Source organism: Arachis ipaensis, chromosome B08 (genome assembly GCF_000816755.2).
Source record: "Arachis ipaensis cultivar K30076 chromosome B08, Araip1.1, whole genome shotgun sequence".
Taxonomy (NCBI): domain Eukaryota; kingdom Viridiplantae; phylum Streptophyta; class Magnoliopsida; order Fabales; family Fabaceae; genus Arachis; species Arachis ipaensis.
This window is the reverse complement of record NC_029792.2, coordinates 44,433,179-44,460,102: the sequence shown is the minus strand read 5'-3', so window position 1 is coordinate 44,460,102 and position 26,924 is coordinate 44,433,179. Positions and strand designations below refer to the sequence as shown.

At 37.0% G+C, this 26,924-nt stretch overlaps 2 protein-coding genes across 2 annotated transcripts; both read right to left on the bottom strand.

The window, feature by feature from the left end:
• Window positions 20,856-22,908, bottom strand: LOC107611003 (TPD1 protein homolog 1-like). The gene is made up of 2 exons (XM_016312971.1): window positions 22,854-22,908; window positions 20,856-21,193 (listed from the first exon to the last, which is right to left on the bottom strand). The coding sequence occupies exons 1-2, from the start codon at window positions 22,906-22,908 to the stop codon at window positions 20,856-20,858; spliced, it is 393 nt and encodes a 130-aa protein (XP_016168457.1).
• On the bottom strand, window positions 23,232-24,606 carry LOC107611002 (RING-H2 finger protein ATL5). Its single transcript, XM_021108224.1, has 3 exons — window positions 24,586-24,606; window positions 24,140-24,243; window positions 23,232-23,749 (listed from the first exon to the last, which is right to left on the bottom strand). Exons 1-3 carry the CDS (start codon window positions 24,604-24,606, stop codon window positions 23,440-23,442), a joined length of 435 nt encoding a protein of 144 aa, XP_020963883.1. The 3' UTR covers window positions 23,232-23,439.

Sequence of the window (26,924 nt, the reverse complement as noted above, 5' to 3'; positions counted from 1 at the left end):
GTGCGCAAGTTTGACGACGCGTACGCGTCACCCACGCGTATGCGTGGGAGTGGATTTCGCCAAACGACGCGTACGCGTGACCCACGCGTATGCGTTGCTGCAGTCACGTGACTTCATTAATTCAGCACGCTGGGTGTAATTTTGAGGCTTTCTTGGCCCATTTCTGAAGACTTGGAAGCTGAAATCAAGTGCTATATGTAGGGAACTTCATGCCATATGAAAGGGAGCTCACTTGTAGGGTAGAAACACATAGTAGGAGTAGGAGTAGAATAGTATAAAAAATTCTCTCTTAGGGTTTTAATTAGGTTTTGTATCATTTTATACTTCAAGTTTGGATTTGGATTATAGCAATTTCATTGTAAGTATTTCTTTAATTCTCTCTTTTAATTACACTACTTATTCTACATTTTCATCTATTTTAATTTCCTTTGTCAATTTACATAGTCTTGCAATTTTGGATTCCTAGTTGTTTAATTTGATGTTGATGGCTTTTATATGTTTGTTTGAGTTGTCTTTATTGATTTTGATCATTTATGGTTTATAGCTTTTATTAATTTACCAATTTTGCCATGTTTTGTGAATATGCATACTAGGTGTTTGATGAAATGTCAACCATAGCTATGGGGTAAATTTCCACCCCTTGGTTTGGGGAAAATAAATCTATGGATTACTAGAGCCATAATGTCCAACATTTAGTGGTAATTCTTGGGAAGTTAGTTGATTCTTGTTTCCATTAAAGCTATCCTTTTATCAACTAGTTTGGTAAGTTGGTTAGAATTTATGGATTAAGGTCAATTATGCTTGCTTGACTTACTCCTCAATGTTTGGGGTTAACTAGGCGAGATTAACTCATGATAATTATCATAATTGTGGTTATGGCAAGGAAGGGATTCCATAACTCATCCCAAGTCAAGGTTTCTTTTATGTTTGAACCACCTTTCCATCACTTTATAGCATTACTTGTTTATATTACATATATAGTTCTTTTATTCCTTTATTGCTTTGTTAATTATAATTTTGTCTAGTTCTTTTATCTCTTTATTTGTTTGCTTCCTTGTCATTGAAAATCCCTTTGATCTTCACAACCAATTTTATGCACTCATTGGCATTAGTTCCTAGGGAGAACGACCCGAGGTTGAAAGACTCTCGGTTTAAATATTTTGTATTTGAATATCTAAACTTTGATGTTGAGAGTTAGTTGTTGGTTTAGCTATACTTGTAACGAAGTGATCTTATTTTGAGAAATTCTAGATCAACACTAATTCTCACATCAAGTTTTTGGCGCCGTTGCCGGGGAGCTAGCGTCATGAGTGCTATATTTTGGTTGTTGTAAATATGTCCATAGTGTGAATAGATACTTTTTGGTTGCTTGTTTGCTTTTGTTGTTAATTAGGATTTTGTTTGCTTTGTTGATTGATGTCATTAGTTTTTAGTTTCTATTTTCTCTATGAGCTATCACCCTTGTTGCTTGGAGCTTGGTTGAGATTGTTTTGTAGGGTATGATGAATTTAAGTTGGGATTGTATCAAGGAATGGGAGAAGCGATGGAGAGAGGAGGAATCTTCTTCATACTACAATGAACCAAATCCTTCCCCAAGCCCTCCCCTATATGACTATCAAACCCAAGGATATGAAAGATACCCCATACATAACCTCCAACCACCAACCCTTCAAGTACCATATCATACACCTCCATGGAATCAAAATGTCTATACACCTTGTTACTAACCATTTGAGCCAAATCCTTGCTACCCTCAAACCCCCACCCACATGAACTACCTCTCATATACACAACCTTTCTTCCAACCTTTGAACCTTTTCTTCCATCAAATTGTGAAATTCTCCAACCCTTGCCCCAAGAAGAACAAGACCTTCAAGTATTCTTCCAAGAGGAAGAAGGATTCCAAACGACACAAGGGGAGTTCATGGCTACCATAGCCGAAGCGGTAAACCGCTTAGCCTCACTATGCTTAAGCAATCAAGACATTCCCATTGAGAAATGTGGAGGAGCAACGAAGGAGTGTAGAGAGGAGGAAAACATGGAGCCTCGAGAGAAAGAAGAAGGGCTAGGACTAGAATTACAAAAAGAGGAGGAAGGTAGAACTAGTAAACCGGAAGAGGTAAATGGAGAGTTCAGGGAGTTTGATCAAGAAATGGATTGCATCACCAATAATTTTTTCTCCACCTTGGTCAAACCCCTCAATGATCTTGAGGAACCTTCCACTCTTGAATTTGAGAGAGAAAGGAAAGAGCTAGAAAAGAGTGGTGAGAAAGAGGTAGATACCCAAGAAGTGGAAGCAATTGTGCAAGAGCTTAATAGGATGACTCCACCCCAAGGACAAATTGAGTGGCTAACAATATCTTCAATGAGCTTCATAGGCCCGTACCAATAGGCTCTCTTGGAAACGGATCACCAACTTAAGGTGCTTCTTAGAGCATTGAATGGTGAAGGAATGGGTGTTGGTTGTCAAAGGAATTCAAGGCATAAATGGTTCAAGGTCCAAATTGGAGGAGTCCAACATTCAAGTGGGTGCTTTAAAGGTGTTTGGAGAGGCTATTCATCCAAGGGCACAAATGATTGTCAACAAGAGGATGATAGAGAAACCAAAGTGTGGGATCCAGGCATACAACTCTACAACCAACAATCTTGGATCCCAATTGTTTGCTTGAGGTTGCTTGAGAGCTTGATGTATTTTGTGTGGGATCCTGGAGGATATTTGAAGAGCAAGCATGGTTAGCAACTCAAGGATGGATGGAAGCACAAGCCTCATTGATGTGAGCTTCAATCAAAAGTCCAACTTGAGGAATATAAACCAAAGTGCTAGGTGTGAGACACCCCCACTATGGTAATATCTTTCATACCCTTTCTCTTTGCTTATAGTCTTAGTTCCTTACATGTTAGCTTGGCTTGGTTAGCTTAGGATTGCTTTAGTTTCGAGTTTAATAGGTTAATTTGCACATGGATCATGATTTTGTGATGTTTTGAATCTTTTGGGGTTGAAATGTTGATTGAGCTAAGGCATAATACGTTAGAAATGAAAGAAAAACTTTTGCAAAATAGGGCATCTGTGCGTACGCACGCTGCTGTGCGTGCGTACACAACTGTGAGTTTCACGACCTGTGCGAGTACACAAGCCTGTGCGCCCGCAAACTCTTGGTATTACCCTCTGTTCGCAGCACCAGCACGGTCTGTGTGTGGGCGCTCCCTTGTTTTCCTTGGTCTGTGCGTGCGCATGATGGGAGCGGAAATTGGCGAGTTAAGAATGATTATAAAATGTGCGTTGCAAGTATAGTTCTCAACCAACCAGAAATCCGCTCATCAATTTAGAAGGGTGTCACAGAAATTAAAATTAAAATACTGGGAGTATGAATCCCAGGTCGTCTCCCAACGAGTTGCAGAAAAGTGTGCTATTTTATTAATCAAATGGTTTAAAAAAGGTTTGAGTTGAATGGCAGAAAATTAAATTAGAGAATTTATATAAATTTAAATAAAAGCCTTGACTGGGAGTTGATTAGCTGGAAGCCCTATTCTTGTTGCAGTACTCTCAAGATTAATTGATAATTGGGGGTTATTTTGTTTAGTTGTCCCTTACTAAGTAAGGGGAAGTCAAACAAGTTGGAATGCTATTCTATCCACAAGTTCCAATCCGCTCTTGGGAGTATTGGTGTTAGTGACTAGAGAGCAATCCAACAATAAACCCAATTACAATCTTTCTCTTGAGCATCCCAACTCAAGGGTTTCTTTCAATCAACTCCCCATCAAGTTAGGGAACTACTCGCTCATTGTAAATGAAGAATTCATAACATAAGAAAGGGGATTAAGGAAAGACATGATAAATAATGATCAAAAGATTAATTGAAAATAAAAGTAATTCTTGTATTAATAAATGCTAAAATAATCCAATAGTAAAATTAAGTAAATTAAGGAACATGGAAGAGTAAGAGACAAGTAAAGAAAACGAACTAGAGTGTCGAAGTCTTGATGAGGCAATAACTCTTCTCAATATCCCAATGCAAAAACAATGAACATAACAAATCCTAAAACTATGAATGTGTAGAGAGAAAACCTAGAGGAGAGAAAAACTAGATCTAAAAACTAAAACTACGCGGAATGAAAGTTGTTGTTGGTTTCTGCATGTTCTCTGACTCTAGTCTGCTTTTATCATGTCACGTGGTCGCGTCATCCATGCGGCCGCGTCACTGCGATTTTCTCTTCTTCGCGCGGTCGCGTCATCCATGCGGCCGCGTCGCTTCTCGCTGGTCATCTCCTCAATTTCTTGTGTTCCTTCCATTTTTGCAAGCTTCCTCTCCAATCTCCAACTCATTCATGCCCTATAAAGCCTGAAACACTTAACACATAGATCACGGCATCGAATGGAATAAAAGAGAAATAAAATACATAATTAAAAGTCTCTAGGAAGCAAGTTTTCAATCATGCAATAACTTTAGGAAGGAATTATAAATGCATGCTTATTTAACGAATAAGTAGGTAAAGATCATGATAAAACCACATAAATAACACAATATAAACCATAAAATAGTGGTTTATCAACCTCCCCACACTTAAACATTAGCATGTCCTCATGCTTAGTTGAAGGAGATAAAATGAATGAGTAGGAACATGTAAAACCTATGAAATGTAATGTAACCTATATATATGAAATCAACTATATGATCTTTGTCCACTTGATCAAAAGTAAGTAAGTTCTTCAAAATAATTACAAATCAAATTCCACTAACTCAATTCTTATACAGTAAGAACAGATAAAAATGCAAGAAGATAGCTCATGAAAGTAGGGAACATAGAAATTCAAGCGTGGGACCCTCACTGATGATGTATGTACACTCTAGTCTCTCTAGTGTATAGGGTCATCACTCTATCCTTCTCTAATCATGCTCTCTAATTTTTGTTCTTCTCCTAACCAATCAACAACATTTAATATACCAATACAAACATCATGAGGTCTTTTCAAGGTTGTAATGGGGCCAAGGTAAGGGTAAGGAAGAAACTTAGAAGAAACTTATTGTCTTTTCAATCAAGCAGAACATGCATGCAACTAATCTATTACTATGCAATTTATCCTATTCTACAAAAGAAAAATCTAACTAAATATCCTAATTTATTGGTGCTAGGAAAGAGGAATTACCTCCGGAAGTCAGGTACTGACCGACCTCCCCACGCTTAAGGCTTTGCACCGTCCTCGGTGCCATCTGTCAGGAACAAAAGTGGGCTGGTAGCAGTATCTCCACAGTCGGGACCATCATGGCTCCCTGTGCTGGTAAAGGAAGTGGAGTCTGGGGTATCTGAGTCCTTGAATTTTTCCATGATCAGCTCCTTGAGGTATGTGAATCGGCGCTTGTTACGGCGCTCTCTCATCTTAGCTTTCTGTTCATGCCGATCCAACTTTTCAAGTATCTGCTGGAGCAGTTGGGCTGTTGTAGGTGCTTGTGGTGTTGAAGAAGGAATATCTTCAACTGGTTTAGTAGGCTGACTGATAGTGGCTGCTGGAAGTCTAAGGTACTTCCCGTTAGGGACATATTAATCATCCCGTGGAAGCATGGCTTTGGTGTCCCCAGCTCTGTAGGAGACTCTGGATGCTGAGACAAGATCTGAGACCAGGGCTAGAAAAGGTAAGTTGCCAGTGATTTGTACGTGTCCCATGGCATTCCGGATGTGTCTTGGTAGATTCAGAGGTTGGTCTGTAAGGATGCACCATAGTAGAACGGCCATGTCCGCAGTGAAGGAGGACTCGTGGGTGCTCAGAAAGACGTAATAGGACATAATCTGTGCCCATACGCGAGCCTCCAAGGTAAGTGCTGAAGCCGAAATTCCCTTAGGGCGGGTACGATGGTATCCGTAGATCCATCTGCTGCCAGGTAGTGCGATAACTCTGAGAACGGCGTCCCAGTCAAATTGGTACATCTGGTGCTTGAGTGCGGCTTCTTGAAAGGCATCCAATCCTTTTGGAATAGGGGGAAGACTTAGAATTTTTTGAATGGTCTCTTCTGTAATGGGGACTTGCTTGTGACGAACATAGACAGACTGCAAAGTCGGCAGGTGGAAGTTGGAGTAGAACTCGACTACCCAAGAAAGATTGACCTGCCTTGGCTGTCTCTGTAGGAAACCCCATTGTCTTCGGGCAATTTGCGGCTCAACAAAGGTAGCAATATTGGGCGGGAGGAGAAGAAGGTATTCGTTTTTGTAACTCCTTTCAGCCAGGATGGAGAACATCTGCTCACAGTAGCGATTAGGGAATCGCGCAGTGTCCCTTGCTGGGAAGGCTTTTTCTTTATCATCAACCTTTATAATCCTCTTAATTTTCTTTGTTGAAGGCTTTACCGCAGTTGAAGAGGGTTCTGCCACTAAGGCTCTCTTTGTTCCTCTTCTTGCTGGTTGTTTGAAGGTGGCTTTCTCTTTTCCTTTCTTGGTGGCCATCCTGAAAAAGGAAAGAGAAAGTAAATTAAATTCAAAGGTGTAGAGCAAGGAAGAGAACGGGAAAGGATGGTTATAAATGCACATTAAAAGGTAAAATATGTTAACACACGCTCATGAGTACATGTGAAAACTCATTAATGAAAAATAACTAGTGCATATGATGACAAGTGAATGCAAGGTGTTTATTGGCATGCCGAAAAAGGGCATGAGTAGCATAGATCAAGCATCACTCGTAACAAACCATCACGTTTGTATTGACAATTAAATTCAATGAATAAAATAGTAAAGGGAATTTGTGAAAAGCAAGCATTGAATATTAGAGTAGAAAAATGTAGAGAAGTTCATAATGCCATACGGGCTTTTTCACAAACACATAGCATGCATGTAGAAGAAGTTCTTGAAAATAAGGATTTGAACATGCAAGTAATCCCTTAAAAAGTAATATATAATTGTCAAACAAATTTACAACAATCCACAAGCATATAAAAATAGATAATGACTCATAAATTGATAACACCAAGTAAAAAGGAAAAAGAAAGGAAAAGAAAATATGAATAATGAAGGTAAAAAGAAAAGAAAAGAAGATAACATATAAAAATAAGAAGAATAATAGAAAAATAAGGAGGGAAGGAGAAAGAAAAAGGAAAAACCTTGTTAATGGGGGTGAGAGAGTAAAAAGTGAGAGAGAAGAAAGAAGGGAAGAAGGGAGGGAGAAGAAATAAAGAGGGAAAAGAGAAAATAGGATTTGGGGGGGGGGGGGGGAGAAGAAATAAAGAGGGAAAAGAGAAAATAGGATTTGGGGGGGAAAGATATGATAATTGGCAAATCAGGGAAACTGTGCGGCGCAAGCGACGCGGTTGCGTGACTTGCGATTAAACTTAATGACGCGATCGCGTCGGTCACGCGGTTGCGTGACCCGTTTTAGGCTAATGGCGCGAGGGTAGCCTCGCACTCGCACAACTCTCTGTTCAAAATCATATTAATGCCAAATTTTCGGTGACGCGATCGCATGGGCATGCGATCGCGTGAGTGGGCTTTCAGAAGGATATGACGCGGACGTGTGAGCCATGCGTCCGCGTTGATAGAATTGTGCGTTCAGCACCAATCCAGCACCACTCTAGCACAATTTTTGGTTGTGCACCCTTTTTTACGTCAAAATCCAGGGTCACGCGGCCGCGTGGGGCACGCGGTCGCGTGGGAGGCCATTATTCCCATATAACGCGGTCGCGTCGGCGATGCGGTCACGTGGGATGATTTGTGCCATTGGCACACCTCCAGCCCTGCTCCTGCGTAACTCTCTGTTCATATTATTAATGTCTCCCAGCTCCCTGCGACGCGGACGCGTCAATGAGGCAGTCGTGTCGCATGATTTTTTTTTTTTAATAAAAGTATGTAAATGCAGATGCACGAAAATGTACTAATGAAGAGAAGAGTTATTGAATAAGAAAACTAAAAATAAAGAAAAGAACGATCATACCATGGTGGGTTGTCTCGCACCTAGCACTTTGCTTTAACGTCCGTAAGTTGGACGCTCCACTAGCTCAGTCTTCAGCTATGTGGGGATCTTCCAAGAGGAAGATCTCAAGCTCCTTGTTTTTCCTCATCTTCTCACCATGGTATAGCTTTAAACGATGTCCATTAACTTTGATAGGTTCAGAGCTTGAAGGATGACTTAGGTGATAAACTTCGTACGGTTCGGCCTTCTCTACTCTGTATGGACCTTCCCATCTTGATCTCAACTTGCCTGGCATGAGCCTCAGTCGAGATTTATAAAGGAGGACTAAGTCCCCAGGTTGGAACTCTTTCCTCTTGATGTGCTGATCATGTACAACCTTCATCTTCTCCTTGTATAGTCTTGAGTTCTCATAAGCTTCTAGGCGAAGGCTTTCCAGTTCTTGCAGTTGCAACTTCCTTTCAGCTCCGGCTCTTTCAATTCCCATGTGGCATTCCTTTACTACCCAGAAGGCTTTGTGCTCTATTTCAACAGGGAGATGACAAGCTTTTCCATAAACTAAGCGGAAAGGACTCATCCCAATAGGTGTTTTGTATGCTGTTCTGTATGCCCAGAGTGCATCTTGTAGCCTGGTGCTCCAGTCTCTTCTATGAGGTTTGACTATCTTCTGCAAGATACGCTTTATCTCTCTATTCGACACCTCGGCTTGCTCATTAGTCTGAGGATGGTAGGCTGTTGCAACTTTATGAATTATCCCATGCTTCTTCATTAGTCCTGTTAGTCTCCTGTTACAAAAATGGGTGCCTTGATCGCTCACGATTGCTCGTGGTGATCCAAAGCGACAAATAATATGGTTTCTCACAAAGGAAACAACAGTGTTAGCATCATCATTGTAGGTAGGAGTTGCTTCCACCCATTTGGAAACGTAATCCACAGCTAACAATATATAGAAATAACCATTAGAATTTGGAAATGGACCCATGAAGTTAATGCCCCAAACATAAAAAATTTCACAGAAAAGCATAATCTGTTGAGGCATCTCATCCCTCCTGGATATATTACCAAATTTCTGGCATGGAAAACAAGATTTACAAAATTCAGCAACGTCTCTAAAAAGAGTAGGCCACCAGAATCCACAGTCTAAGATTTTTCTAGCAGTTCTTTGAGGGCCAAAATGTCCTCCACTCTCAGATGAGTGACAGGCCTCTAAGATGGACTGGAATTCTGATTGAGGTACACACCATCTAATTATCTGGTCAACGCCACATCTCCATAAATATGTCATCTCATATATAATATTTAGACTCGCTTTTCAGCTTGTCTCTTTGATGCTTAGAAAAGTTCGGAGGAAAAGTGCGGCTAACTAGATAATTAGCTACAGGTGCATACCAAGGGACTATCTCAGATACTGCTTGCAGGTTATCAAATGGGAAATTATCAGCTATAGGAGTGGAATCATCTGTAATGTGCTCAAGGCGACTCAAGTGGTCTGCCACTAAATTCTGGTTACCACTCCTGTCCTTAATTTCCAAATCAAATTCTTGTAATAGTAGTATCCAACGTATAAGCCTTGGTTTGGACTCCTTTTTAGATAATAAATACTTTAGAGCTGCGTGGTCTGAATACACTACTACTTTAGTACCAAGTAAATAGGCTCGGAATTTATCCAGAGCAAAAATAATAGCAAGAAGCTCTTTCTCAATAGTAGTGTAATTCGACTGGGCGGCATCTAAAGTTTTAGACGCGTAAGCAATAACAAAAGGATCCTTACCTTCACGCTGAGCCAGTGCTGCTCCTACTGCATGGTTGGAAGCATCACACATTATTTCAAATGGTTGGCTCCAGTCTGGTCCTCTCACAATTGGAGCTTGAGTCAGTGCGGTCTTCAGCTTATCAAACGCCTGTTTGCAATTTTCACTGAACTTGAATTCAATATCTTTCTGCAGTAGCTTGGATAAGTGAAGTGCTACCTTACTGAAGTCCTTAATGAACCTCCTGTAAAAACCTACATGGCCAAGGAAAGAACGGACCTCTCTCACAGAAGAGGGGTAAGGTAAACTAGAAATAACATCCACCTTTGCTGGGTCTACAGAAATGCCAGTATTAGACACAACATGTCCTAGTACAATCCCTTGTTTAACCATAAAGTGGCATTTTTCAAAATTTAATACCAGGTTTGTACTGACACATCTATCTAATACTCTAGATAATCCATCTAAGCAAAGGCTAAAGGAATCGCCATAAATACTAAAATCATCCATAAAAACCTCCATATAGTCCTCAATTAGATCAGAGAAAAGACTCATCATGCACCTCTGGAAAGTAGCTGGTGCATTGCACAAGCCAAAGGGCATTCTCTTGTAAGCATAAGTCCCAAAAGGACATGTAAAAATGGTCGTTTCCTGATCCTCAGGAGCTATATGAATCTGGAAATAACCTGTGTAACCATCTAGAAAACAATAATGCGATTTACCTGACAGGCGATCCAGCATTTGATCAATGAATGGAAGAGGATAGTGATCCTTACGGGTTGCTTGGTTGAGGCGTCTGTAGTCAATGCAGACCCTCAAGGCGTTCTGAACCCTGGTTGTCAGGAGCGCTCTATGCTCATTCTTCACTGCAGTGACTCCAGACTTCTTTGGCACCACTTGTACTGGGCTTACCCATTCACTGTCTGAGATGGGATAGATGATATCTGCCTCCAGTAGTCTGGTCACTTCCTTTTTGACAACCTCTAGTAAAGTGGGGTTCAGTCTTCTCTGGGGTTGACGGACAGGTTTTGCTCCCTCTTCTAAAAATATTCTATGCTCACAAACTTGAGGGTTGATGCCTACTATGTCTGCCAAACTCCACCCAATTGCCTTCTTGTGCCTCCTCAGCACACCGAGTAGCTGCTCTTCCTGTTGAGAAGTGAGTTCCCTTGCAATGATAACCGGAAACTTCTGCCCATCTTCTAGGTAAGCATATTTGAGGTGTGGAGGAAGGGGTTTTAATTCTAACTTCTGATCATGTTCAGGCTCTGGGTTGTCTGGAGCTGGTAACAGTGGTAAGGCACTGTCATTGTCCTCTGAGAATGTCCCCACACTTGGACCTTGTCCTGTGTGCTTCTCTTCAAATTTCTCCTGATGAACTTCAGCCACGGTTTCATCTATAATATCACACTTGAGGATAGAGTGATCCTCTGGATAATGCTTCATAGCTCCATTCAGATTGAAGATTACTACTCGGCCATCTATTTCAAAAGAGTATGTTCCTGAAAAAGCATCTAATTTAAACTTTGAGGTCTTCAGGAATGGCCTTCCGAGTAGGATTGATGATGGCTTGTATGAGTCATTTTGGGGCATTTCTAGGATATAAAAATCAGTGGAGAACGTGAGTCCCTTAATGCCTACTAGTACATCTTCAGTAACTCCAACCACTATAATAATGCTTTTATCTGCTAACACAAAACGAGCTGCCGACCTTTTTAAGGGAGGGAGCCTCAAAACATCATATATAGACAAAGGCATTATACTTACACATGCTCCTAAATCACACATGCATTCAGAAATTATCACACCACCAATAGTACAATTAACTATACAAGGACCTGGGTCACTACACTTTTCAGGTAAACCTCCCATTAAAGCAGATATGGAACTTCCTAAAGGAATAGTTTCTAATTCATTAATTTTGTCTTTATGTATACATAAATCTTTTAGAAACTTTGTATATTTAGGTACTTGTTGAATAACATCAAATAGAGGAACAGTTACCTCAACCTTTTTGAATATCTCTACCATTTTTGGATCAGGTTCCAGCTGCTTCCTGGGCTTCCTTGCAAGTTGTGGAAATGGAATAGGAGTGGTATTTTCTGCAGTGTCTGCGCCTTTTAGTGCTTCCTCATGTGGTTGCACTTCTTCTTCTTCAGCTACGTCCTGTATGTCCTCTTCTTCTTCAATATCTTCTATTTCCACTACCTCTTCAGCTGAGGCGTGTTCTGATTGGTCTGGCTCCTCTTGGTTCCTCTCCTGCAGTGTGGTTTCGGATCTCAGGGTGATGGCATTGATGCCACCCTTGGGATTGGGTAATGGTTGAGAGGGAATACCACTGGAGCTCGAAGGTTGATTATTGGAGTTGTTCATTGATCCAATCTGGGAGACAAGAGCCTGCAAAGTAGCGGTCAGACCATTTAGAGTGGCAGTAATATTGTTTTCCATGGTCTGCTATCTCCGATCAATAGATTGTAGTAAGTCATCATTGGCAAATGCAGAAGGTTGGGTAAATTGAGAGGTCTGCTGTTAGGTATTCTGTGGTCCTTGGAATTGCCTTAGGTGAGGTGCTGTGTAAGGCTGATTCCGATTCTGCTGCCTGTTGTTGTTGTTATTTCACCTCTGATTTCCCTGATTATCTCTGCCTCCTCTGTTGTTGTTGTTGTCCCTCCAATTCTGGTTAGAATTGTCTTGCCATCCGTGGTTGTAATTGCCACCTTGATTGTACCCTTGGTTAGGGCGGTCATAGAAGTTATGTGTGGCTGCCACGGTGTTGTCTTCCTGCTGGAGCTGCGAACATTCATCAGTATAGTGGCTATAATCAGCGCAGATTCCGCAAACTCTCTGTGGGACTAACTGTTGGTTTTGCTGTGGTGGAGAAGGTTGAGCTTGCTGAACTTGTTGTTGATTAAATTGCATTTGCTTCAGCAAGTTGGTCATTTCACAGATACTCTGAGTTAAAGCAGCCGTCTCTCTGCTAGAAGATACTTCTGCCACGGCTTTTGCACGGCCTTATTTCTGCCTGTGATTCCTAGTAGATTCAGCTAAATCACTGATTAATTGCCATGCCTCATCAGTGGTCTTGTACTTTTTCATGGACCCATTGCTAGCACTTTCCAATGTGGTCTTATCTTGGGGCCTCATGCCCTGTGTAACATAACCGAGTAACACTATCTTGTCAATCATATGGTGGGGGCAAGCTTCCAGAAGATTATTGAAGCACTCCCAGTACTCATAAAGAGTTTCAAAATCATCCTGAACAATCATGGAAATGTCTTTCCTCAGTTTATCAGTAACTTCAGCTGGAAAGAACTTTTCCAAGAATTCTCTTCTCAGTGTATCTCAATTGGATACAATTGCTGCGGGTTGAGTGTAGTACCACTCTCTTGTCTTTCCCTCAAGAGAAAATGGGAAGGCTTTTAGCAAAATTGAAGTTGCATCTGCACCATCACGCTTAACAGTAGAACAAGCTGCCTGAAAGTCTCTCAGGTGCTTGATAGGCTCTTGAGTAGGTAAGCCATGAAACTTGGGCATCAAATTGAGCAATGCGGTCTTTATTTCAAAATCTGTAGCTACCGCTGGGTGATGCGCTTGAAATGGTTGCATTGTAAAATCAGGGGCTCCAGCCTCCTGGATAGTAACACTCCTGGCTGCCGCCATGTTACATGTGCGTGAAACAACCAAATCAGTAGAACGGGGGCTAGTTTCTTTCTCAAGTGACGTTTCAGATCCGCCCTCAGAGAGGACTAACTGACGCCGAGCTTGCCTTATTCGTGAAATAGTTCTTTCAATCTCAGGATCGAATACTAGCAAGCTTGGATCAGGAAGCAAACGTGTCATCTAACGAAAGAAACAAGCAGCTCATAGTAGCAAAATAAAATAAAATGCAAATAAATAAATTCCAATTAATAACTTTAGCACTCTATTGCAACTCCCCGACAATGACGCCAAAAATTGATGGGAGCGGAAATTGGCAAGTTAAAAATGATTATAAAATGTGCGTTGCAAGTATAGTTCTCAACCAACCAGAAATCCGCTCATCAATTTAGAAGGGTGTCACAGAAATTAAAATTAAAATACTGGGAGTATGAATCCCAGGTCGTCTCCCAACGAGTTGTAGAAAAGTGTGCTATTTTATTAATCAAATGGTTTCAAAAAGGTTTGAGTTGAATGGCAGAAAATTAAATTAGAGAATTTATATAAATTTAAATAAAAGCCTTGACTGGGAGTTGATTAGCTGGAAGCCCTATTCTTGTTGCAGTACTCTCAAGATTAACTGATAATTGGGGGTTATTCTGTTTAGTTGTCCCTTACTAAGTAAGGGGAAGTCAAACAAGTTAGAATGCTATTCTATCCACAAGTTCCAATCCGCTCTTGGGAGGATTGGTGTTAGTGACTAGAGAGCAATCCAACAATAAACCCAATTACAATCTTTCTCTTGAGCATCCCAACTCAAGGGTTTCTTTCAATCAACTCCCCATCAAGTTAGGGAACTACTCGCTCATTGTAAATGAAGAATTCATAACATAAGAAAGGGGATTAAGGAAAGACATGATAAATAATGATCAAAAGATTAATTGAAAATAAAAGTAATTCTTGTATTAATAAATGCTAAAATAATCCAATAGTAAAATTAAGTAAATTAAGGAACATGGAAGAGTAAGAGACAAGTAAAGAAAATGAACTAGAGTGTCGAAGTCTTGATGAGGCAATAACTCTTCTCAATATCTCAATGCAAAAACAATGAACATAACAAATCCTAAAAACTATGAATGTGTAGAGAGAAAACCTAGAGGAGAGAAAAACTAGATCTAAAAACTAAAACTACGCGGAATGAAAGTTGTTGTTGGTTTCTGCATGTTCTCTGACTCTAGTCTGCTTTTATCATGTCACGCGGTCGCGTCATCCATGCGGCCGCGTCACTGCGATTTTCTCTTCTTCGCGCGGTCGCGTCATCCATGCGGCCGCGTCGCTTCTCGCTGGTCATCTCCTCAATTTCTTGTGTTCCTTCCATTTTTGCAAGCTTCCTCTCCAATCTCCAACTCATTCATGCCCTATAAAGCCAGAAACACTTAACACACAGATCACGGCATCGAATGGAATAAAAGAGAAATAAAATACATAATTAAAAGTCTCTAGGAAGCAAGTTTTCAATCATGCAATAACTTCAGGAAGGAATTATAAATGCATGCTTATTTAACGAATAAGTAGGTAAAGATCATGATAAAACCACATAAATAAACACAATATACTTAGCTTGATTCTTATCACGCTTATCACTTTTTGTAACAAGTATCTTTACCATGTGACTTGTTTTGAATATTTCATGATGAATAAGTGACTTTCTTTTCACCAATGGATTGGTTATTGTTTATTGTGTCATTTTATACCAATTTTGAGCTTTCACTTACACAATTTCAATATCCAATATCAAATACTTAATTCACTTTTGTAGTTACCTAGGATTGATTGTACCTTCAGTTTGCTCACTCTCTACTTGCAAGCTAGGCAACTTAATTGAGCAACCCGGAACCCCCGCATCCGCCAACTGAAGGAGGAGCTCTTGAGAGACTTTCTCCCCGGATTGTGTTCGTGCACGGAGGACCGTGCAATGCTTAAGTGTGGGGGAGGATTCGTCTTTGGGGAGTAAACTTTCTTTTCCCAAACACTTTGCACTTTATTTTTGCATGGTATATATTTATAGATAGAAGTTGTGAGTGGATGATGTGAATAGCATATGCCTAGTTCATTTTGATCCTAATTATTCATGTTAATTTTTGCTTGTTGAAAATTAGGAATAGAACTAGAAAAAATTTTTATGAAATTGCATCCATCACAACATATATACATACATATAGGAAATAATTTTGGTGAAAAACAACAAATATTTCCAAGAATTTTGTTTTAGGGCATTCTATTGAATTGATTTAGAAAATTATTTTTAAACTTGCTTGAATGAATTTTTGTGGAACATAGAAGAGAGAAAGAACAAAATACCTTGTGAGTCTTTGAGCTTTAATGAGTGGTTACACATTTTAACCACTAATTTTGTTTATTGTGCGATATATCTCTTCTATGATTGTAATCTTGGTTCTGCTTGATTCTCTATTTCCAATGATTGATGTTTTGAATTGCATTGAGCATGATTGAGGCCATCTTTGCATAACTCACTCACCCATATGGCCTACCCTTTCGCATCTACCATTGTTAATCCCTTTGAGCTTTAATTATCCCCATTGTTCTTGATATTAGCACATTACAACCTTAAGCAGAAAACTATGAATTTAACTTGGATTGTATCCTTGATTAGCTTAGGTTGAGGAGTGTGTATCATTTAAGTGTGGGGAGAATTTTGGGAAACATTGGTAATAAATAAAATTGTGCATTTTGGGTATTTCATTAAAAATTTTGGAAAATGGGAACAATCATATATGAACTACTAAAGCCATATGCATAGCACTTTTACTTTCACTAAAAAAAATCATCATAAAAAGGGGATGAAAGTTACCCCTAAGTGAAGGAAAATGAATAAAAAATGCATATGTGATATGAATGATAAGTCATACATGAGTGTTTGTGAAAAAAAAATTGATGGAAGGTTAGGATTGTATTTTATTTTGATTTGGTTGATATAGGTTGGGTTGGATACTTAAATTAATCAAAGATTCAATCATTTTAGTCCACTTAGCCATATCTATCCCACCTTAAACCTAACCCCATTACAACCATATGAAGTCCTCATGATAATTGCATTCATGCATCACTTGTTGTTGATTGTTAGATGAAAAGCAATTCCTTGAAAACATGATTAGAAGAGACTTGAGTGATTAAACCTTTAGACACCGAGTGCTTAGAGTGTATATACACCTAGTGAGGGTTCGATCACTCAACTCTATGTTTCCATACCTCTTATCATGTATTCCAACACGTTGCTTCATTTTTGATGAGTAAATAAATTCTTTAGATTTTTTATTGCATTGAGTTATTTCTTTGCATAGCCCTACATGTCCATAATCTTGCTTGAAAATTTGTTTGTTTGTTCTCATATATATATAGTACAGACATACTTGCATGCATATAAGTAGTTGCATTGATAAGTTGCTTACCCTTTTGTCCCTATCCTTTGAGTGGTTTAGCATGAGGACATGCTATTGTTTAAGTGTGGAGGAATTGATGAGTCCATATTTTCCGGTATATTTTGGTTTGATTTGAGTGGATTTCATCACATAAACCCACATTTATTCATCTAAATAGCATGCTTTTGTGTTTTCTCCCTAAATTGTGCTTAATTGTGAAAACATGCTTTTTAGGCCTTAAAATAGCTAATTTTATTTCACTTTTATTCCATTTGATGTCTTGATGTATTTGATGAGTAATTTCAGGTTTACAACGCCAATATGGATGCAAGAAGTGATGGAAAAGCATGGACAAAGGGAGAAAGCATGAAGAAATAAAGTTTTGGAAGATTCAGCTTCCGTGCGTGCGCAAAGTAATGCGTGCGTACGCACGCGCACGCAAGTTTGGCGACGCGTACCCGTGACCCACGCGTACACGTGGGAGTGGATTTCACTAAACGACGCGTACGCGTGACGCTGCAGTCACGTGACTTCATTAATTCAGCACGCTGGGGGCGATTTTGAGGCTTTCTTGGCCCATTTCTGAAGGCTTGGAAGCTGAAATCAAGTGCTATATGTAGGGAACTTCATGCCATATGAAGGGGAGCTCACTTGTAGGATAGAAACACATAGTAGGAGTAGGAGTAAAGTAGTATAGAAAATTCTCTCTTAGGGTTTTAATTAGGTTTTGTAGCATTTTATACTTCAAATTGGATTTGGATTATAGCAATTTTATTGTAAGTATTTGTTTAATTCTCTCTTTTAATTACACTACTTGTTCTACATTTTCATCTATTGTAATTTCCTTTGTCAATTTACATAGTCTTGCAATTTTGGATTCCTAATTTTTTAATTTGATGTTGATGGCTTTTATATGTTTGTTTGAGTTGTCTTTATTGATTTTGATCATTTATGGTTCATAGTTTTTATTAAATTACCAATTTTGCCATGTTTTGTAAATATGCATACTAGGTGCTTGATGAAATGTCAACCCTAGCTATGGGTAAATTTTCACCCCTTGGCTTGGAAAAAATCAGTCCATGGATTACTAGAGCCATAATGTCCAACATTTAGTGGTAATTCTTGGGAAGTTAGTTGATTCTTGTTTCCATTAAAGCTATCCTTTTATCAACTATTTTGGTAAGTTGGTTAGAATTTATGGATTAAGATCAATTATGCTTGCTTGACTTACTCCTCGATGTTTGGGGTTAACTAGGGGAGATTAACTCATGATAATTATCATAGTTGTGGTTATGGCAAGGAAGGGATTCCATAACTCATCCTAAGTCAAGGTTTCTTTTATGTTTGAACCACCTTTCCATCACTTTATAGCATTACTTGTTTATATTACATACATAGTTCTTTTATTCCTTTATTGCTTTGTTAATTGCGATTTTGTCTAGTTCTTTTATCTCTTTATTTGTTTGCTTCCTTATCATTGAAAACCCCTTTAATCTTCACAACCAATTTTATGCACTCATTGGCATTAATTCCTAGGGAGAACAACCTGAGGTTGAAAGACTCTCGGTTTATATGTTTTGTATTTGAATATCTAAACTTTGATGTTGAGAGTTAGTTGTTGGTTTAGCTATACTTGCAACGAAGTGATCTTATTTTAAGAAATTCTAGATCAACACTAATTCTCACATCATCGGGCGACACCAATTCATAATTCTTTTCATCCTCCCTACACTCACAGATCTTATGAAAACACCTAAGTTTCTCACAATACTCAGGATCGGCTACAGTAACACACATCAAGACTATGGAGTCTAGCCAATCAGCCATACCAGTAGGGACCTTGGTGGACATCTCGACAATATTCTTACAAGAAGACATAAAGCAACTACACCTACAGCAAAGAAAAAAAAGGAGTCATTACCAAAAATAACTCAGACAGCAACAGAAAACGAAGGAACAACCAACAGGTAACAAGTATGGCAGCAAAAGGGCACCTCAGGATCCATGCAAAGAAATCAAACACCAAAAAACCTTGGGACACCCTTTGGAGGCAGTACAGATGCAGAAGAAACCTATAGGAAGATCAAAACCCTAGCCCCTTCACCAAAAAGAAAAAGGTTCACCTAAAGCGCCTACATTCCCCCAAACCAAGCAATGAAGAATAAAAGATCGCGATTTCAAAGAAATGTAATCACCACAAAGCTCTCAAAAAGCCCAGCAAGATCAAAACTTTGTACAAAAAAGGCATGTAGCAGTAAAGTTCAGAGAAGCATGATAATCAAAACGCGTAAAATAAAAAGGCGTGAAGTGAAAGCACCAACCTGTGGAAGAAGCTAAAACGAGCAAAGCAGCGAGCTATGAACAATCTTCACCAAAGATAGTGGAAGCTCCAAAAACCAAGAAAGGAACAATCTTGAGGATGAAGGAAAGGAAGCTCCTTTCGCTGAGCAAGAGAAATGCACGAACAACCTAAAAAGCAAACTTCAAGAAAGAAATGAGCTTAGGGGCAAGATCGAAGGACGAAATGAAATAGAAAGGAGAAGGAAACTGAAACTAAGAGCAAAACCTCTTCTTTGATTTCAAACAAAAGTTTAAAGAGGGAAAAGAAACGGCAAAACAAAATGAAAGCCCAATTAATAGGCATTAAAGGCGCGTGCGTATTCCCAAGAAAGTAACCTCTTCAAGAAACAGATGCGGCAATAAAGGAGCGAAAGCAAAAAATACTTCGCATTCAAATACAACTCGCGAACAGAAGAACAGATTGGACCAAGATGCTTGAGCACGACTTCCCAAAGAGATCAAAAGCTCAGAAAGCACGATCTCATGGAAAGGTCCGAGCTCAAGCAGGGGCACTGTTCATACCCTGGGTCGAGCTAGGCGATCCGAGTTGGACGAAGACAAAAACGACCGACCTCTTATAAGGTTGGCTCGTCACCGACCTCTCCCCAAAGAGCTCGGCCAAACCGTTATAAGGGCCTAAGCAGGCCCAAAACAGAAGATCACAGCCCACCTGAAGGCGGCTGGCCAAAAGATAAGTGGACTCACCCACAAAAAGATAAGATAAGATAAGATAACAAACTTAACTCAAGGGAGGTCACTCCACACTACTATAAATACACTGGAGCACCCAGGTATAACTCATACTCTGATTCTACACAAAAAAAATTGCCTAAAATCCGTTCTAACTTAAGCATCGGAGTCTCTTGCAGGTACCACCACCCTCCGGTGACCAAGGATCAGCAGCATCTCCAGATTCAACAAGTCGGACCCAACAGCTCCGATCACACCCGAAGATCTCATCGGAGATCGACCTTCAGTTTCAGGTAACCCTCGAAATACTACCCATCAGTAATGATTGAGATATGAGATTTTTAACACACTTAGATGAATAAAAATTAAGCTAGATTGGTCAAATAATCAACTCATTCGTTCGATTAAGTGTTGGGATTCAAATCTTGCCTTATACATGTAATAACTCATTGACCAGCAGTTAAACCTTATATGAAGTTTAGATCTGTGATATATTAGTGTCTTTAACTTATTGTGCCATAAAATACTGTAAGAAAAAAACAGAAAATGAATACAAATTTAAATATACTTTTAGAAAGTCTAAGGAGTCAGCAATTTTATTAAAATCTGGCCAGCACTTAACCAGCAAAAGAAAAGTGAATAATTCCACACTATTGAATGAAATCTCATACCATTAAAAACATCAATAATAGTTAATTAATAGCTACAAATCACAAAAATTGCTGACCTCTAATAGTTCTTGTATACTTTATTTTATAAAACCACTAAGAAGACAAAAAAATTATTTTTTATTTAAAAACTAAAAGGATAATTAGAGTAATGAATAATTGAGTTTCTGAAAAAAAAAAAAAAAGCCTCCGTCCATTACAAATGAGCTTATCATTTCTCACAAAAATAAAAATAACTGTTATAAAAAAAAAAACATTGATACTCCATTATTCTTTTCTTCTTTCTTCTTTCTTCTTTCTTCTTTTCTTTTTTTTTTTTTATTTATTTCCGCCTATCTCCATTAAACTGCATTAAAAATTCCACAACCAAACATAAAAGTACTGTAAAACAAAAAGCATCAAATTAAAGCTCTTTAATTTAACCTAGGGCTTAATAATAATTTCAATGACGGAAGCACTTGAAGGAGGTAACAGTGAGGGGAAGCATTTCGGAGTTGTAGTACTTAAAGAAGATAGGATGTCCTCTAATTGGTCTGCCATTGTTGACAACGCAGTCAGTGTTATTAACTGCCCTTAAAACGTAGGGTGGGACTGGAATATATTTCATTGATTTGATGAATGCTCCACAATCCACATGTAGGTCAGTTATTGTAACGGGGCAAGTGTTCACAATTTCTCCATTGATCACTTTGTTTCCATCATATTTACCTTGGAATATCTTGATGTACCTATCCTTGCATTCCACTGCGGCACAATCTGCCAATACTATACCATTCAATCCTGAAAATATATATAAAAAAACAAAACAAAATGGATAACTGGAAATAATCAGTTTAAAAAGAATTATGCTTTATTCAAAAATTTTGAGATAAAATAAAGTTGTTGATTTCAGTTTTAATTATTATTATTATTATTATTATTATTATTATTATTATTATTATTATTATTATTATTATTGGATTAATAGACATTAATAAATAATGGATAACTATCAGTTTAAAAAGAATTATGCTTTATTCAAAAATTTTGAGATAAAATAAAGTTGTTGATTTCAGTTTTAATTATTATTAATTATTATTTTATTATTATTATTATTATTATTATTATTATTATTATTATTGGATTAATAGACATTAATAAATTTATATCAATATTTTTAAAATTAATATAATTAAAATGACTAAAAATATTTAAAATTAATGTGCGTTATTAATATCATAAGATTTGATCATTTTATGATTAGAATCAAATATTCTTATCATAATTACTACGACCGGTGCCATTATCATATCATCATTGTTGTTGTTTTGTTGTTGTTGTTAAAAGTATTTTTAATTGACAATTGATAAGTAGTTTAATAATGCATTAAATATTGATTTGATATAATTATAATGAAAATATGTTCCTAAATTAGTATAATTATGTATTATTCATTAAATATTAATTATAATATAATTATAATAAAGATATTTTGTATAAAATAATTTAGAATAAAGAAAAGTGTATTCATTTGGGAGGAAAAACGGAGTCACGAGAGATCGACACCTCACCTCATTAGTTGGAGGAAAACCCAATTTTAGTATATTAAGTAGATTTTGAATCATATAACTAAATATAGGGAAGTCTTATACAAATAAGGAGGTGGAATATTTGAAAGAAACAGTGAAAAAGAGAAAGGGAGAAAAAACAGTGTGGTAGTACAACTATGATCATATGTACTATATACAGCTAAATTCAAAGCAAACATGACAAGACACTCAAATTCTGCCTCTCACTTTGGTGTCCATCTATTGAAAAACAACGACACATGTTCCTATCAACAGATTCCAGAAACATATAAAAACTTAGGATAATATTGCTCTCAAAAAATTGCAAAAGAAGTGTCTAAGGAAAAGCTCATTTTGCATTTGCCATTTTACTCAAATTTTTCTGAGACATAATTATGTGTCATAGTTATAGATTATGCCACTAGTATTTTCCAGTAACTTGAGTTGATAATCGAAAATCGTTGTATGATTTGATAGATTTGACTAAATTGTCATCTAACGATTCTTGATTATCAACTTCACATGAAGACAACTCCATGTGAGTTTCCACCTTAATGCAGTTACCAACTTCAAATACAAAAAAAGCATATTTCACAATTGCACCTCAAAGCTCCAAATACAACTCTTTGGCATAAAGAAAATTCTAAAACCATATATGCACATGGACAGATCATAGTTGCAAGTTATGTTTGGTAATCTAAGTTAACATATTTAAGATTTTGTGTTTGAGTTCCTGGAATCCAAGTTAACAGCAGATGAAATCGACAATGACAATGATTTTAAGTTTCACAATTTTGAATAAGTTTTTTAAGTTTATTTTTTGAATAAGTTTCGCAATTTGAACAAGGTTTTTTAAGCTTATTTTTTTCATTATATATAGCTATAATATATACTTGGTTTTGAAGATTTGTCTGGAGTCACCTGCCACAAGCCCACAATCGAAATCATTGATAGAACTTATTACATAAATAATAGGATTTTGCAAAATAATAAAAGGATGAAAAATTTCAAGAATACATTTATCTATGAAAATTTCTAACCTATTTTTACTCCCTAACCAAACAAATCCCATGTCATAAAACATGATTGCACCCTTCCTCCAAGACTCACCCTCTTGTGACAAGGAACAAAAATTCTGCCATTGACCAAATTCTTTAACAAGAAACAAAATCATGTGATTTGGTATTTCTTTTCAATCTGTTATTGCTTGCTAAAAGAAGTCAATTTTAAATAGAAATGCAAGAAACTCCATCAAAACCTAGATCAGCATATGCACCAAAACAAAAACATATTTATTTACATGTAAGCTGTAGAAATCACTGTTGACAAGCCTTGTTTTAAACCACCAAGTGAATATGAATGCCATACTACAGAGTACAGACAAAGAATTTGAATCCAATCTAATTAGAAGCCTTTCTCTATAGAAGCAGAAATTGTACACTACTTTCTTTTGAGAAGAACCCTTCTCCCCCGAGTAGATCATTGCCTTGCTTCTGGTTCTCCGGGAGGTGGTGGTTGTGAGGAGTTGCTAGCGGCCGGTTCGACACGACTCTCACTATCTTGATTCCTTTCTGGTGTGTGCGACTCATCAAGAGGCTGGCTCATGGTAAATGTAACAGGTCTAACATGTTTCGCCTCGGACGAGTTTTTCAATGGCAGACGGCATACCGGGCAAGTGGATTGTTTCCTCAGCCATATGTCAATGCAAGAAAGATGAAATGTGTGACCGCATTTCGGCATGATGCGTAACACTTCTCTTTCTCTGTAATCTGCCAAACATATGACACACCTGTAGAAGTAATGCGAATTAGTTATCCATTCATTGACTCCTTGGTTGAGCTTTCAAATCCATGAAGTGCTTTTCTTATATCATTAGCTCTTGTAACCGTGGATTTAATTTCTACGGACTATCATTGTAAAGATGTCTTACACGGACATCCAATTATGTCCTTCGGCAAAAGTAACAACTTTTGAAATCAACTACTTGAATGGTTGTCCAAAAGAAAGGATTTGATTGGATGACAGTGTAAACATCAAAATCGAACTCCATGAATAAAGTATAAAAAACGATGTTAAGACAATTACAGTATCTAGAAAACACCAGAAGTTACAATACGAGGTAAAGGAACATATGAGGAACAAGTTGTGCATGAGCTGAAACCGAGAGACCGAACTTAACTGTGTATCTTCAATGGCACTGAAGGCCTCTTGGTTGAACTTCAAAGTGGGGATTGCATCAAGCATAACAGGCTCGGGTTCAGGGTCATTAGCATGATGTTCTGGCTATCATAAACAACGAAAAATTAAAATCTAAATCACCCACCCTGAACAGATAAACAAGTAAAATAAACAAAACCACCACTTAGGTATAAACTAAACTACTAATTAGGCAAAGAATAATATCATCAACTTGAATTATATGATATATGGAATACTGACCTATGAAGAAGTTTCAACCACATACTCATCTTACAAAGACAAATCAAATGAAAGGGCAGTATATACATTGTTCAATACCTATATACCAATTCTACATCTGATTGAAATTTATAGCCAAGTCACAGATTTATTCTAAGAAAAGGATGCAGCATTTGCATCATTTGATATAGAAGCCTACAAAAGAACCAAAATTATAGCTGTCCTCATTCCTTATATGCTTCAAGGAGGATTGGATCAGAACATATAGCTTTCTATTTTAAAAGTATTTCTATGGATAGATAAGAATGTATGTATAATTCATTAGTTAGTGGCAAAATTTTTAAATGCTAAGATTAATTCTTGTTTTGTTGGATTGGAAATACTAGGAAAAAAAAAACTTTACAAAAATAAACTGCTAGATTTTAAAGCTACTTGCTTGAATATACTACCTTTGTGAGCTGACTTACATGTTTAATCTAAAAAGGGGACATTTTGCTTATGAACTATACATGCATCAATTTATGGTTCTTTGTTTCTCTTTTTTCTTTCGGATATTTCAAATGCATGCCTTATTTGGTGTTTTGAATATATCTTCCTTCCGCATAGGCATAGTATGATTTAAGTTAGCATTGTACGTGTGCGTAGGAAAGTAATCCTCTAGGACAACTCAACTAATTTGTGAGCGAAATTAAAGTCCCCTTTTCTTTTAAAAATAAAGTAAAGTAGTTTCAACACATCTAAGACATGGATAAAAACAGAAAGTAAATAATAATAAAACTACTTGTTCATCATCCATGAAACCACCATGATAGATTAAAGTTGATGACCTCCAACATTAATCAGCAATCACATCTTTAGACTCCAAATCCTAGTTAGGATTTCGTTTTAAATATATATAATGTGGTATCATAATTTATACATAACTAGAAATGGATACAAAAGGGGTCATATGGAATCATTTACCTGTTCTCTCATTAAGTTGTCTTGCATCTGAGACAACAACAAAAAAGGTAAATTGGTAAGCTTTTAACCCACACGCATCAAAACCCAAAAGAAATTCATAAACAGTATAAAAATAGTACAGCAACAAAAATTAAAAACATTTGAACAAAAAAAAGGGTTATATATCATACACCAAAAGGAAGGGAAATAATATAAAATTGTTTTTAATTTTTCTTCAGAAAAAAAAAAGAAAGAAAATAAAGATCAACACATTCAAGAACCAACCTGAAACAAAACCATTGACAAGCATTAGCAGAACTAGAGAAATGGCCCTGTAAGAGATTGACATGGTTACGTTTCTTTTTGCTAGAATAGTAGAGTATAATATATGTGCTCTCTCTTTGGTTAAAGTATACGAATTAAGAAGAATAATGGCGTATATATATATATGTATTGGTTTTTAGTGCCAAATATCTTGTTACATGTAACTTAGTTTAGTTTTTGTTAATTAGGAGGAATTCGTTTTTATTAATCAACCACCCAAGCCAATCACAGTTTAGGCAAAAAGAATTAAAAAAAAAAAAACAAGTTTGAAGAAGTATAAGCATTATTGTACGGAGTTCACCACACGAATGTAACTGTGTCCGCTTTTCTCTCGAACTGCCGTAATGGCTTCTGACTGCCCCTCTGTGGTTGGTTCATTGCAACCAAAACGGAAGTTTTGTGCTACACATTATTGTGTCATTATATTGTTGGATAATTTCAGTTTCGATTTACGAGTTTAGTTTTGTCTTTTTTTTTTCTTTTTTTTTTTCACTAAGCTAAGGGTATGCTTGTAACTGTTAGAATGAGAATTAATTTGATTTGTAAATTTTATGTATTTATATTGTAACTTTTTTTTATTTAGCTAAACTTGTATTCTAATGGCACATGTTAAGATTATAAAATGAGTAATTTTTTATTAGCAATGCCACATGGTCAGTAATTATTATTTTTTTTTGTTAGTATGTGGTCAATAATAATTTACACTCATATTTATAGGTATATAAAAATATATAATTTGTATTTATATTTATCAAAATTTTGCACACATGAATCAATACAGTTTGTATCCATATTTTAAAATTGACACATAAATTAGTAAAAAATTTTTGTTAGACAATTTAATATTTATTCTGGTCAAATGATGGAAAAAAATATTAAAACTTGTTTGTCCTCAAGAATTTTTCATTTTTTATTAAAAATACCAAAGTTTAAGTTTTTAATGTATTTATTTTATATTTATTAAAAAAATTAAAAACTTTTTTATTTTATAAGTTTATAAAGTCTTTTTATCCTTTACACATATATTAATATAAAAGAAAAAAAAAATTGAAGATAGAAATCGGTGGTAGTTAGAGAAGTATGTCGGTGATCTAGTTACTAACTGATACGAGCATATGGTTGCAGAATTAAGTAAAATTTTGTTTTTTTCTTAAAAAAAAAGAGATATAAATGCGACACTCAAGAATATATGAATAGGTGAGTGATAAATCTTTATTTTGACCACCAGAATTTGTCTTGATAAGGTTAAAATAAGCGCCACAAACAACCTTGATAATATC